The sequence below is a fragment of the Brienomyrus brachyistius genome, chromosome 16 (assembly GCF_023856365.1).
Source record: "Brienomyrus brachyistius isolate T26 chromosome 16, BBRACH_0.4, whole genome shotgun sequence".
In the NCBI taxonomy this organism is placed as follows: domain Eukaryota; kingdom Metazoa; phylum Chordata; class Actinopteri; order Osteoglossiformes; family Mormyridae; genus Brienomyrus; species Brienomyrus brachyistius.
Window position 1 is genome coordinate 7979282 of NC_064548.1, and position 15545 is coordinate 7994826.

A 15545-nucleotide genomic window follows, 5' to 3' on the forward strand; every position below is an offset into this window, starting at 1 on the left:
GCAGAATTAACGCTAGCAGAATTAGCATTTGCTTGCATAAATTTGCATTACGAGTCCATTCCATTCATATATTCTGTAGTACCTGTTTTCTTTCAGATAATCCTTGCATGTCAGTGCAGAACACCAGTATCTCCCATGCAGTTCGACCAATCAGATGGTGTTGAGGCAACCAGCTCGGTTTAATCATGCTTTGCAGGGCCATATTAGTGTGAGTACAGCTAATTTACAATGGAAAACCGTCAATTCGCAGTACAGGTCAGGTACGCCTCGACTCCTGGAGGCCGTGGAAAGATGCCATACGACGACCTTAACCCCCACCCAGCCCTAACCTTAAGCATAAGTCATCAAAAAAAAAAGCAAGACTTTTGACATTTTTAGTTTTTTGATTGCAGTCACGGATTTTTATAAAATAAAGTTTCCCCTTGTGGAGACCAAAGAAATGGTCCCCACAACATCAAAACAATGGGTTTTAGTGTTATATATACATAACGATACAGTCACATGTCTGGGGTGAGGCTCGTCCCCCACTCGCTCTCCCTCTGGCTAGCGTGCTGCTACACTCACCTCACGTTGTCATGCTTCTGGATGTAAATCTTGTGGAACATCATATCTTCCTGCTTGGCGTTAATGTCGGCTTTCATCTCCATAGCAACATGGCGGGGGAGCACAGAAAGCAGGAGCCGTTCCTGCAGCAAGGGGGGGGGGGGGGGGGGAGGTGGATGAGTGGGAAGGAGGAAAGGACACGGGTGACACAGCTGCTCTTTGGAAAAGCCCACCCGTTGGGGTGATGGTGACAGAGGCAGACGCCCCCCACCCCATGCTCAGTGGAGATCCAGCTAAAGTCCCATTCAACATGTTCCTGCACACAGCTCAGCCAGTGAAGCTAAGGGCTGCATTGCTAATTGTACTGGATAAAAACTCCAACTACAAGTACATGCATAAGCAACTGATCATTCACGATCAACTGAGATTGCAGGAAGTGATCTTGAGCTCTTTAGGTGATACACAGACTGTCTGCACTGACTGATACACAGACTGTCTGAGCCATTTTCAGCATGGTGACCCTGCTGCATTCCCTGTGTGCCCTTACTCCTACGGCCCACTCCGACACCCCCCCTCGCGGCCCACCTGTTGCTGGTTCTCCCTCTGCGAGTGCAGCCGGGCCTGGATGCACTCCCGGGTCTCCTGGAAGGCCTGCCGCTGTGAGCCCTCGGCTGGGTAGTGCGTGCAGACGCCCACGATGTTGGTGCAGGAGAATATCAGCACGTTGGAGACCAACTGGAAAGGCAGTGATGCAGCTTCAGGTTAGTCAGAGGAAGGATGCAGGACAGGTAGCGCATGAGGACCTGCAAGCCTGTCCCCTGCCTCGCTGACCATCAGACTGTGCTTCTAGAACATTCCTGACAGCCTGAAGGTGCCCTGGGTGGGACAGAAAAGGCGAGTGGAGGGGAACGGACAGGTAGCGAGGGAAGGAAAAAGGCGAGTGGAGGGAAATAGGCCAGTAGTGAGGGAAGGAAAAGGAGAGAGAAGGAAAACAGGAGGGTAGTGAGGGAAGGAAAAAGGCGAGTGGAGGGAAACAGGCCTGTGTACTCCCACTGACTCAAGCATTTCTACCCCACATATGGCTACAGGTTTATTTATTTATCAACTACACTGCATTTTCTTATTCTCTTTCTCTATCATCATTGTATTTATTGGTTTGCGTATCTGTATATTGCTTTGTCTTGATGGCACTCAAGTACTAATTTAAACTGTGTACTCATGCCATGCTACCATACTACCATACTACCATACTACCAAAACAAATGTCTCATCCTTTTTGTAAATGATAAATAAAACAGTTATGATTCTTCATAGATATTGCAGCTGAATATGCTATTTATTATTGTTTTTATTTATTGACTGTGATAGAGGTAGACACAAGGCACGCTGCTAAAGTAAAGGTGGATCTTGGAGATCTTCTCTGGATTCCACAGAAAGCTCTCAGAAGCCAAATCTACGGTGAGATGGCGAGTAACAGCTCCATCACACACAGATGAGAAGCACAATGACCCCCCCCCCCCCCCATGGGACAGCTGAGCAATGTGAGGTTTGGGCGGGGAAGAGCGAACGTCTGCTCACATCTGGCCCAGAAGGAGCACAGCCCCGCAGCGAGGCTGGATACCACAGCGCGTCCTTCAAAGGAGGGTACATATAGATGCTGCCACAGTGACCTGGACAGGTAACCGCCCCCCGCAGTCCTCAGGCGCTGTCCAAAACGTGGCCAAGGCAGAGGAAACCAAAACTAAAGGTGGAGCTGCAGCTCCACGTGGAACAGCGTGGAGCATCTGAACACGCGATGGGGGAGCGCAGGTCACCACCACGGATCCCGGACTATTTATAACCATCCTGCTGCCTCCCGGCTCCTAGGATGTCGGAATCTCTGGATGAACGGGGCGCGGATCTAAACACACAAGCAGACGATCCTCCTTGTGACAAAGCAATCATCTCGGAATCTCTGGAAAGATTTGCCCACGTCGCCCAGAACGCTCTGCTTGGCCGTGATGCCGTTTCGTTAGGAGCTGCTCACACCTCCTGCTGACTTTTTTAGTGCTGTAAAATTTCTCACATAGTGTAAAGTGTATTTCTATAGGTAAGAGGACGCCAACTTCATTATTATTCATCACTCTATCTACTTATGTGCGTTTTACAGTGCTTGCTTTAATTTCAAAGGGTAAACCCTCTTATCCTGTGTATAACAGTACAACTCCATCCTCCTGACGCTATGGAGAGTAAGAAAATGAAAAACCTTAAATATCTAATGGCAGCAGCTTGTGAGGGACTTCCAGCTCTCAATCCGACCACCTACAGCTTTTAACTTATGGTGAAATGCATTCCAGAAGAGTGGGGTGAAGCATCACCATGCAGCAGAGGACAGACTTTGACAACGGCCCCGTGGCTCTGTCCCCTATTGCTGCTAGCTAAGGGCTCACTTCCTGTACACAATGTAAGAGAAACAGACAAGGTCATCCAAAGCTGGTCTGCCTGAGCTACATCTGGCTAATGGACAGGCAAAGCAGCACTCAGCATGGGAGGGGAAACCTCAGGGCATCTGCAGGACGGCACTCTTGCTCAGGAGCAGCAGACATTAATAGATGGAGTGAAGGCAATGGTCAACGGCCCCAACAACGGCTGAGGAACACCTCCCAGGGGGCAGCTTAGAAAGGCCTGAGTCTGCGTCCTACTGGCCTGGCATTTAGGTCAGAACGTGACACCGCAATTAAAGGTGTTCCTCACACCTCAGGGAACAATCAATGCTCAAATGGAACCGTGACATTTATGAGTTCAATGGATAAAGTACCAGAGAGAGGTAGAGACCTCCATCAGGCTGGAGATCGTTTATTAACATGGCAGGATGATGCAAGGTCTTTGTACGGACCTCTTCACCGAAGCCCGCCCTCCTCGATGCCACATTACGCGGTCACTGTCTGCAGCTCTGTGTCTGCAAAGCTCGAACGCGTGCCGACAGCATTCCAGCTCCTGAGTACTTGCAATTTCCAGTAACCAGGGGGCAACCTGAGCTCCTCCAGGACCGAAACCTTTCGAGTCCTATTCCAGAGGACGATTACTAACAGATAGGCTGAGACCTCTGAGATCCCTCCATAGAGACAGGACCCAGACACCCTCACCTAGGAGCCTCACGTAGAATCACCCAAGACAGAAGGTTCAGAAGGTTTAAGAAGCTTCATAGGAAATGAGAGGAAATTCCCCGCTACCTCATCAGCTGAGCTGTATCACTAGAGTTACAGTCATGTGCCCCATGTGTCGCTATAGTTACAGCCACATGCTCCATGTGTCACCACACTCACAGTCACATGGCCCACGTTACTATAGTTACAGTCACGTGCCCCACATTTCACTATAGTTACAGTCAAGTACACCATGTGTTGCTATAGTTACAGTCGCGTGCTCCGTGTATCACTATAGTTACAGTCACGAGCCCATCCCATTTATGAATCGAGGGCCTACATCTCCAAGTATGCCTGACTGCACGAAAGCCTACTGATGAGAGAGCAAGGCCAACACAAACAGCGCAAACAATGTTCAGAGCTCAACCAAGTCGCTACAGCATGATGGACATGCTTGACAACAAGAGCTGAACTTTGACCCCAAGTGCCAACAATGCACTCTCCCAGGCCACTGCAGTCTACACCTCATGTAATCAGCAGGTGTATACCTCCAAGCAGCAACCCTGGCACTAAGCTTAGCAGGAGGGGAAAATGACAGTATTTCTTATAAGGAATATGAGGAATGCAGTTCAGCAAGTCCCTTTGGAGGGACATGGGCTCAGGTAGTAAATCACAGTAATCTGTGAGGAATCAAATGCACTGTGTGGTTGGAGAAACATGACTCCCCATTCTCCTTCAGAGGTACATTTTTAAAGAATGTAATGACAGTGAGATCAGACCAGAAACCACACAAATGAGCACCATTACCCAGCAAGACTTAAAGCACTCCTGGGTCTTAAAGGGAGACGTTTTGGTATGGAACGGACATCCAGCCCCTAGACGTGACACGTCTCCATGCAGCCTGTACGTTAGTGTGAAGGCAACTCGAGCAAGAAATCCTTGAATGCACAGCTAGCATGTGAAAGGTCACGGTGTTATGGTGAGGGTGATTTTTCTCAGGGATAAACAGGGAGGAGGCAAGGGCAGAGTGAGACTTGAAGGAGATAAACGAGGACCTTAGCCAGTCCATCAGAAAGACCAAAATGCAGCCAGGATCAAATAATTAAAAATAACCCTGGGATTCTGGGCAAGTCAATACAGAATGGTCATTTCTGTGTGCCTTAACATCGACATCTAGTTTTAAATAATAAAAAGCTTAATATTTCAAATGAAACTGATACAGTGAGTTTGATGGCAGCTTTGTTGAGACAGTCACAGTAAGGGAACATTCACAGGCACTTCATTTGAAATGCAGTGATGCATGTTATCATGAAAGATATGCTAAAATTAAGGACAACCTGTGAACTATAGTCACAAACACACACTCCCGGTTAAGTAAAGCTTCTCCAAGGCACTCGAGTTTCTGAGATAAAGGAGTCTCCTGTTGCAGAACTTTTTAACCAGAATAATGAGCATGCAGCACGAGCTACAACCTCAGACGTGGTTTCTGAAAGGGAGAACGTTGACACCTGTTACAGGAATGCTGTGCTGTAGGCCAAGGTCATAAATGTCATAATTCGAATCACACCTTTGAAGAACGAGGTCCACCCACCAGCAAACAGCGGAAGAGAGCCTGCATTTCATCTCCAACTTCAAAAACTAACTCCAAATATAGCCGCTCTATAGGGATGAACCGCACTTTTCACTGTGGCTGGACGGCTTTTGATGTTACCAGTAAGTACGCGGTCCCCCCTGCCCTTAGCGTGGGAGACCACGCTCCTTAGCAGATCCTCAAAAGGATTCCATGGCTTTGACTTCCAGATATGGCATCTACTTGAGCCACTGGATGCCTCATGTTGATAAACTAAACCCCAAATAAAATGATCATGCAATCTTATAGCAATTAAGACACTACATATGACAATTGCACAGCAGCACCAAGAGATGGTAGGAAAATTGCCTGAAGAGATTTCAAACCCTAACAGGTACCATGCCCATGGTGAAAACAGTGACCTTGACCAATGACTGAATTCTGGCTCCCCTGTTGGGCAGGAGTGAGGAAGCTTGGGCTGAGACTGAGGTGATACTGTATCTATCTATTTATATAAAATGTTTTCCATGAAATTTGGGACATTTTTCTACTGCACCAGATACTGTACTTTTGGTCCTTCAAGAAAGTATCAAAAGTACGATTCTCCCCTGGTGTAAAAACCAATACCATTGTTGAATGACACCACAACACAAGGCGTGGTATTTTGTACTGAATTTAAAAAATGGCTGTTGTATATTATAGGGCTGGACGTGCGATATTAATACCAACATTGCAAGTTATGCATATGCAATTCTCGTTAGTGAGTAAGATTAATACCTTTAATTCTGTATGGATGGGGAGTTTATGTTTTGATAAAACATTTTTACTCTGTCATAAGAAATACAACCTAGCAACCTTAGCAATTGTAGTAACTATTACTTTTCAAGATAATCTAGATACAGTCAAACCTCAGATTGCGAGTAACTTGGTTTGCGAGTGTTTTGCAAGACGAGCAAAATTTAAATTTTTTTTTATCATAAACGAGCAAGGTCTTGCACTACAAGTATTACGCATACGCTTTGTCTGCCTAGCGCCACGTGATCACAACTGAGCCAATGGTTCTTCTCTCTCTCTCTCACTGCGGGATTGTGGGTAATCATTTCCCATGCTTGGTCTCAGCCTGCGTGCCTCACTCGTATATTCAAAATTTAGTAGAAAAGCACCATCCAAATAAGGGTGTAGCAGTGCGAGCAATGAATCTGTTTAACGACAATGCAATGTCCAAAGAAGGCAAAAGCGGCTGTCATTGGATAGGTTCCTTGTTAAATTCATACAAAAAGAAAAATATTCCAGTGAGCCAACAGATAGCAGTGATTCCGTTAGTTATAGTGAAAGTCATCCTACAAAATAACCCCCCTCTTCTCCTCTCTCTCGTCTCCCTCACACCATCCAGGATTCTTTTCAAAGGTAAAGTGCAGTTTAATTTGTTTTATGTATTTTTACTTTATATTTTGTATTAATCATATTTATATGAATATTTTTGGGTTGTGGAACGAATCATCTGAGATTCCATTATTTTTAATTGGAAAATTCGCTTTGATATACGAGTGCTTTGGATTACGAGCACATTTCCGGAACAAATTATGCTCGCAATCTGAGGTTTTACTGTATATCATTTTAAAAAATCAGTTCAAAGTTTACCTCCCTGAGCTCTGCATTCATTCTCTAAGACAATCATAATCATTTTCATCCTTGCTGTTTAAATCACTCTAGATGGGTGTATGAGAAATGTATGTTGAACTCCTCTTCTTGATTTATACATACTCCAAAATTTATTAGAACAAAATTGCGTCACGACATTTGGACATTTTCCAATACCGTGTTGTCCTACTATATTGCTCAAAAAACTTTTTTATTCCTTGTCATGCCATCCTGATCTTCTTGTACTTTCGCTTATATATCATTTTTTTTGCTTAGTTTATCCTTGTTTTCTTTTAATATAGTGGTTGTATTTCTGAGGCAGGCTATTTGCATAACCAATCAAAAGAAAGCATTTACAAGTTTCACCCCAAAGTACCAAAATACCAACAAAGTACCCCAATCGGTTTGGTACTTTAGGTACTGTAACTTTTGTTACTGGTACTCAACCGGAAGTCAATGGAAAAGGGAAAGTACCAAAAGTACCATACATAGTGGGGTGGAAAAGTGTCCTTGAAGAGTTGGTACAGCGGGTGGGTGAACGGCTTCATTTGAGCCAATTAGTCTGAGGACGTGAGCAAGTTGACATGAGGCTGACAACAGGTTGACCTGGACACATACCCGTAGAAGACGGCCATAGGTTTGCAAACTCAAATCCCAGGAATTGCGGTGAGATAAAAATTTGAAACTGCAGTTAGAATCCAAAAAGATAATCCTGTATCACTGGGAGCCTTCCAGCTGCATAGTCCACAGACCTGCCAATAAGCAAGATGCTCAGCACCCTCCAGGGGCACCTTCAAAAGCCCAACTGACTAATGGCTCTGACTCTCCGCCCTGACAAGCAGGTGTGCACGCGTCCCAGGGGAGCAAATCCACGCACCCCCACAACTTGTGACTGGCTATTTGCACAGAGGTCTCAAGCAGAGTCGCTGGAGAAGGACCCCAGTAAGATCTCAAAAACACACACATACCAGACACCAGAGATTCAGCAAACCCACGGTATGTCTTCCCATATTTCAAGGTTCCTGTGAAAGGGAGGCGGACGTCCCTGACTGGGGAGCCCATATTGTTTGTGTGTTCAACTGGGGAATAAACCCCGCAAGCTGAGGCAGAGCAAGAACAGAAGAATGTGAGCAAGAAGAGGGCAGTCTGCAGGGCTGTTTTTTTAAACCACAAAAGCAAACACTTGATCTGTGGTTCAGCTTGTTTGTGGACCCGGCGAACGTGCCCGTTTAAACAGCTCTGATCAGAATGAAAGCACACAGGAGTGTGGAGGAATTTTAATGGCTGACGTGTTACACGTTCTACAGTGGTTTGGCTCAAACTTTCAGTTTAAAGGGAAAGCATATAGAATATTGACACTTCTCTCGCCGCTTTTAGTACAACTAAAGCTAATCTGCATAGAAAACCTAGGCAAAGATCTTATCAATGGATACAACAGCAGATGAGGGCTTTCTAGTCAGGAGAGTGAAGTCAGTGGTGGGCGGAGTCTGTGATGGGCAGAATCCAGAGAAAGTGAAGTCTCACATGCATAAACCACGAGGAACGAAGAAAAACAGGCACAGCTACAAGGAAGCAGAGAGATACATTTCAATTTGTGAAATTAGTGGGCGGCTGCACAGGTACCAAGGGAGGAGGATATGAAGGGACCCGCAGAAGGCTGAGAAGCACCGATTCAGGTTCGGCATGTCTAATGATACCTGCTGCGTCAACAAGTGCGTGAGACGGCGAGAGACAGGCGGCGTCGGCGCTTGCGTACATGAGGGTCCCACGGGGTGGGAGACAGCAACTCATTCTATCAGGCTTCTCTCTCGCGCGGATGCTAGAGCCAGCAGGAACAAGCTGACCCACCGGGCCGACTGGCACCCATATTCTTAAACGGTGAACATGTTGCTAAGTCAGCAAAAAACCCCCTGAACCACAGGACCCTCCCGAGAGGTGCTCCAAATAACCAGCGCTCATTACGGCAGCCTACTGGGACGTCGTTCCCACAGCCTAGGAGCAGCTCTGGGAATTATCATCACCCATCAGCAAACTACTGCGTACAGCAGGATGGCACTTTCACTTCCTGTTGTTCTCCAGATGTATTCCCTGGATCAGAAAACAGGTTCCCACTGATGCTCCAGTCTCCTGTGCATGACTCTTCCCGGAGACATATTTCATTTACCACTTGAGAATTTGCTTTATTTATGAAGTGCATTGTAACTAATTATTTCTCCCTGATGCCCAGAAATGCCCCCCACCCCTCATCACCAGAGCCTTTTTATTCCCCCATATTTACCTAAACTAACACAGACTAATCAAAGAAAATATAATATAAATATAATATAAAGTAGATATCAACTTACTGATTGAACTTGGCAACCAGAGAGATTCATGATACCACCCCCCCAGTCGACACCCTACGAGAGGAAATAGCCCTCTGACCAGAGGTGTTCCTGAAACCAACTCTGCAGGAAGGGCTTGCAAACGTTAGATCTGTCAGAAAGTGCAGGCAGCCACAGTAAAGACGCAGGTCGCCTTAAAAACACGCCATGATACTTGCAGGACTGTTGCTAGGAGACCCAAAGCGCCACTTGTTTGACGCTCAACCCCAGAATATGCTTCATTAAAGAACATTGCTGCCCTGAAAGTAATTAGCCTTTTCTAATTAACAATCACTGCTACTTACCATAAAGCAGAATCCATTTTTAAATAAAACTAAATGTCACAAGCAAATAAAAAGGGCGATCCTCTCTCCCAGTCTGCCCTCTGTCACGCATCAATGTTCTGCGTTGATCTTACTGAACAAGTGCCATGAAACGTTAAAGACGAGATGGACAGTGCCTCAGTGGCACAAACGCACTCCGAAACAGCCTCATACATATATATATACACACACACTGTCACAATACAAATGGGCTCTAGGGGGCGGATACTGTGTATCATTGCTTTCCAATGAGATCTGTGCACATCTACTTTTTGATAACTGTGACTTATTTTGAAAATCTGCTAGTTCAGTATTGTATTGTATCTTTTGGATAGTGGATAGTATTGTGCTGTTTCTATTGTATATGTACATTTTGAAGTTACTTTTGTATATGCTGCTGTGCAGTAGCTCTTTTGGAATCTCCTACAGGTACCACTACTACTACTTACGTTTGACATCTAATTGGCCAATGAAAAGCAGGACGCAACACAGGACAGGGTATCAACCCATTGCAGAGCACGCTCACACACCAGGCACTGACACATGCACACCTATGGGCAATTTGGTAACTTCAATCAGCCTCGGCATTGGAGGCTGATTGAATCATCAGGTTTTTGGACTGTGAGGGGAAACCGGAGTACCTGGGGGAAACCCCATGATGACAAGGGGAGAACATGCAAACTCCACACACATGGAATCCCACACACAGGCCCCAGAAGTGTGAGGTGACATTGTCAACCACTGCACCACTGTGTCGCCCCTGCTAGCATCATTAATTGTGAATATAAGGACAGATTAGTTTATATCTTTTTGACACTGACATATTTGCCTCGTAGTTAATAATCCACAAACATTAGAAACATTAAACCCTCCACTGTTGGCTATGTAAAGACAGGTTTCTATTTATGCTGCTAACAGGGTCTCATTGTGTTATTTTAGGTTTATTTTGTAAAGCAGTTTCTGGGAAAACTAGCTTTTTTTGTCTCCACACTACTGAAACAATGGGCTTTTTGAGTTATGTGTTTTTCATTGGACCATACGCTGTACATACAGGTTTCCCATGCCATCTTATTCTGTTGTAGCTCGTGACACACAGCATGTAAAGGCCAGCCTAGAGCTAGGGTATGGTAGCAGACCCGCGGGCACCAGGCAGGCCCAGCTCCACATGCCGCTGCCTGTGGCCGCACTACAGCTGGCTCGCGGTGCCTGGGGCCAGAGCATTCACCCCGAACAATTACACACTCACAGAGAGCAACAGATCACACGGTATCGCCATATCTGCTGAAAGAGTGCACCCATCGTGACAGTGCCCTGGGAAAGCGCTGGAGAACAATCCAGAAAGCAGGAGCGAGTGGATCGATGCAGCAGAGCCGTGGAAGTAGTTGACGCTAACAATAACAACAATGAACTAGGAAGGGCATCTGGTCCGCCATCGCTCTAGCGCGTACCTTCATGTTCGCCAAGTTACATGAGTACAGCGTAGGGAACTGGGGAGCATTGCATCCAGTTTGGGGAATCTGGGAATCAGGGACTGGGATTTAAAGTGGTCGAGGGGTGGCCCCCACAAGCCCTGTTGACGGTGGTAAGGTAGTTAATTGAATAGGACTCCTGGCTCTTGTTTAGGTGTACCCCAGAGTCCTCATTAGGAACAGTGCCTCTTGGGGTTGTGGCAACCGCCACATCATCTCCCATAATCCATTGCTGCCAGCTGATAACATTTCTCAACCTGACTTTGACGTTCTGTAACATTCCTCAGCATCAAACAACAATCAGATGTATTAAGGGTCAGTGCATTAGTGTCACGAGCATTTTTGTTGTTGTGTTTCTTTGAATAATTTTATGCAAAGGTGGGACATGCTATTTAATGCCTGACTGTTTCACTACCTTTTAGTCAAGGTTTCAACCAGATCATGTACTACAACAGATTTTAGTCCCATAATCAAACCTTCGGGTGATATATATCTTTTTGTGTCTGAGAAAACTCAAACAGAAGTCAAAAATTAATTTTTTATTGCCGCCACTAGGACAATAGAACAACATATTGTATGATAAATGGCATGCAAGTAAAACATTTGTGATAAACCCAGGTATTACCCAGTTATTTATGCAATACCTTAATCTCTGCGTTGATCTGCACTGACTTCAGGCTAGGTCAGTGTGAACTGGAAATGCATTTTTAATTAACACACATCTAGGTCAGTGGGGGCAGCTTTTGCTTGCCAAATCACAAGAGACACTGCCTTACAAAAAAAATGGCAAAAGAAAGAGCACTTCAAATTGCATAAGACTCCCTCCCGAGTGCCACCATTTGGGATCGAGCAACAGCTAACTAACACCCTACTACTGAGAGAGATGGCACGGAAAATGACATCAGGCACGGATCCGCACACGGCCACGTCAACGCATGGTGTCACAGTTAGAATCGCCAGCTATCGGAGACGCCGGCTTTCCGGAAGTTACCATCCGCGCGGTGAAAGAGAGATGGTTTTGTAAAGGCTGGGATTAGGGGCATCACCTTTTCCGAAACGAAAGATAATCCGGAGAGGACACACCCATTAAAGGTGCAGACGCGCTCGAGTGGACAGGAGCAAGAAGAACTCAGGTCACATGGGAGGAATGATTAAGCAGAGAGATCAGGTGGGAGGGGAGAAGGAACACCTGAGAGACTATTTAGGACGCTGAAAAACCATGGTCTGTGGACAGTTTGCAATGCCAATTCAGGCCCAGCATTCTCATGGTGGCAGCCTGGACGTCCTGCCAATTGCAGGCGAACAGCTGGTCTAATATCGCTTGAAATAAATGAAATATTTGTCTGTGGACCGCATAACTCATTTTGTCTGCAGAGTAGCTCAAGAGCCTGCGTGGAATGATTAAATTAGTAATCCTTGGTTAGAACAAATCCCACAGAAACAGGGCCAAACCAATTTATCGTGCTCCATTTAAAGAAAAAGAATAACATGACGAAGATGGCGTGGACCCCAAAGCAGTTTTATGATCCTCTTCCAGACATACCACTGGAGAGCAGACCAGGGAAATTATCGCCAGGCGGCAAAAATAACCAGGAAAAGTCCCTTGTGTCACACAAAGGGACATTACGCATAGTCCAGGCCTCTCATGCCACATCAGAGTACATAAATACATCATAAAGGAATTAGTCATAAGTCCATAAGCGACTCAAAGCTGGAGGTGGTGCGTGCTTGTCACTCAGCTTGCCTGCGTACTTGGCGAATGTGTCCGTTTAAACATGAATACGTTTAAATGCCCACCTCTGAGGTACAGACCAGAATGAAAGCTGACAGGAGTGTGGGGGAATTTTAATGGCTGACATGTTACAGAGAAAGCATATGGGATATTGACACCAAAAGCTGAACCGTATAGAAAACTCAGGCAAAGATCTTATCAATGGATGCAGCAGCAGAGGAGGGCTTTCTGGTAAGGAGAGTGAAGTCAGTGGCGGGTGGAGGCTGTGATGGGCAGGGCCCTATATTACTTGTTCTCCATCCTGTGCTCTTAGTCGCTGCAGTCACATACTGGTATATAAAGCAACATGTTCATTCAAAACCATTTATGCCAGGCATGTCTTGCTGAGTACAGTGCAGAAGAAATAGCTCGCTGACAGCAGGCAAAGGGCAGAGCAAGAAATAAACAATTCAGGGGTGCCATGGCAGAGGCAAAAAGGAACTGATCTCTAAGAGCACTGATGCCAGCAAAGCAGCAGAACTCCAGCGAATCAGCTGGAGATCAGGGTCACACTCTCCCTGCTGTGGGCCGAGCCTGTGCTGCTTCTGGCTGGAGTGCTCCATCATTCTGGAAGCATGTCCAGATCATCAAGGCCCCACATGGCAGGCTCCTCAGGTCCGAAGGAGATGGCGGCACTGGGCCTCCCAGCACGGGACAGCTCTTTGCAGAAGAACCCCTAGAACTTCATTAGATGGGAAATAATAAAGGGAGGATGAAAGAGGTAAACCAGCGAATTCACACCAAAAGAGCCCCAATGTTCTCCAGTGCAGGCAGGGATGTTCCTCAGTGTTGAGGCTCCACGAATGATTGACTTACAGGGATATTTATTCTGTTTGCATCTTTAAGCTAATGGGGTTATTCACGTCTCCGCATGATGTAGTTGTTGTTCCTTATCTTCATAATTAGATCAGACTGGATGAGCCGTGAGCCTGACGCAGAATGGAGCCCAGGAAGGCAGAGCCCAGCTGACGGTCATCAGGCAATAACTGGCTGCTGCTAAGGCCAAACACCTAACTGTCGTCCAGTTCAAGTTTTATCACATACAATCCACATGGGGGCGCTATGAGTAGCAGTGCAGCTGCGAGCGTGTGCGGTTTGTCCCCCCACAGTGTCCGGCGAGGGGCTGCAGCGAGCCGGGGGGGAAAACTGGTGTACAGAAAACTCCATCTTTACCCACGCAGAAAACATGTGTTTTAAACTTTGAAAAGCCCTTCGTCAAGCGTGCATGCTGTTTACATCACATGCAGAGGCTGCACTCCCTCAGGAAGGTTAGGGAGCCAGTAGCATCCCTTACGGTGCCTGAAGATGGATGAAAAATCAGCACTATCAAGGTCGACAGCAGAGGTTCACCTACGGGGGCAGGCAGGAGAACCTTAAACTCCTGCAGAAGGCAGTGAGGTCCTCAGGGTTGATTGCTATATTGTGGTAGCAGACATGGTATTTCACACTTATTGTGTAACGGGGATTCAGGGGAAGCACCTGCTAAATAAATAAAACAGGAATATTAGAAAGATGACCAGTGAAGGAATGAAATCAGGGCAGCTTCTACTCATAGAGTATCAGAGAGACATTTCACAAAGCATGCATTTTGCAGCTTTTACTGGGTTATTTTCCTAGAACTAAAACTGGAATTTCCCAGTATAGTACCAATTATGGAGGAAGCACAAGATGGTGAGCAGGGTCCAGGGTCCGAGGCTCTGGAGTGGAAATCTGGCTCAGGCTTTTCATAAACACTGTGCTGGACGCATTAGCGGCAGCCATTTATAGACACGGGGTGAAAACGCGTGTTTACAGTCACTCTCGCACCTCCCCGACGGGCCAGCATCAATCATCTGTGCACAAACAGAGCATCGCTAAAACGTACTCGCACTGCAATCAGGAGGAATGGCCAAAGTGGGAAGCTGCCAGGCTGGTCAGATGGGCGGGTCTGGGGGAGTCGGGGGAGGGGGGGGGGGAGAGTGACAGCCTCTAGGGGGAGCTGCAAGCTCTCTGCCAGGTCAGTCCCTGTGTGGCTGGGATGCTGTTCCATTCCCAAGCTCTGGGCACCAGAGCTCTGAATTTTTCTCATACACACAGGGGGGGGGGGGGTATCTGGGTCCCCTCATTCTGCTGTGAGAGGCCCGGTCTGACAGCCATAGCTAGGCCAGGCCATACAAGGCCTGGGGGAGGCAGCATCTCCATCTTAATGCCCCTCAGACACTGACGCCACCCTGCGCCATCAAAAACCACACTGTGACGATCGACGGCTAAATGATTATCTATTACCTGCCACTTATAGCTTAGAATTTTTTTGATTTATGGGTCGAAATGAGTCAAGTGAAGAAATGATTCTGCATTAAATTTTTAGCCCATAAGTATAAAATTCATTAGGTTGTCAAAGAGTTTCAGCAGTGAAAATAATCACATTAAAATAAATCTCCCGCATGCATCTAGTCTACACAAAGAGGTAACACCATCCATCTATGGACTCTGTGTCTGTCCACCAGTTACTAAACCTTAGAAAAAGCTGTTGTTCATCTGAAAACCTACGCAGAATCCTCCTACAGCCAGCACAACAAGCCATGATTTAAATGAAAAAGATTACAGGACTTATGTAAAACTACAAGACAGAGATCCTAGTCTATTCTGCGAGGGGCCTGATAACTGATAACCATCAGTGGCTGCGTCTCACTGCACATCTTCATCGTTACCCTGCATCCTCATTCGGGAGGGGCTTTTCCACAGCCGCCCCCCCCCCCCC

At 46.4% G+C, this 15545-nt stretch overlaps 1 protein-coding gene across 2 annotated transcripts in view; it reads right to left on the reverse strand.

Annotated features, from left to right (window-relative positions):
- adcy5 (adenylate cyclase 5) overlaps nt 1-15545 on the reverse strand; it is a 54172-nt gene that overhangs the window by 25676 nt on the left and 12951 nt on the right. For both annotated transcript variants that reach the window (XM_048979000.1, XM_048979001.1), the window contains exons 2-3: nt 1129-1278; nt 565-686 (exon numbers count right to left, since the gene is read on the reverse strand). In XM_048979000.1, the coding sequence (XP_048834957.1) occupies nt 565-686; nt 1129-1278 (272 nt within the window). The remainder of the gene's footprint in view (nt 1-564; nt 687-1128; nt 1279-15545) is intronic.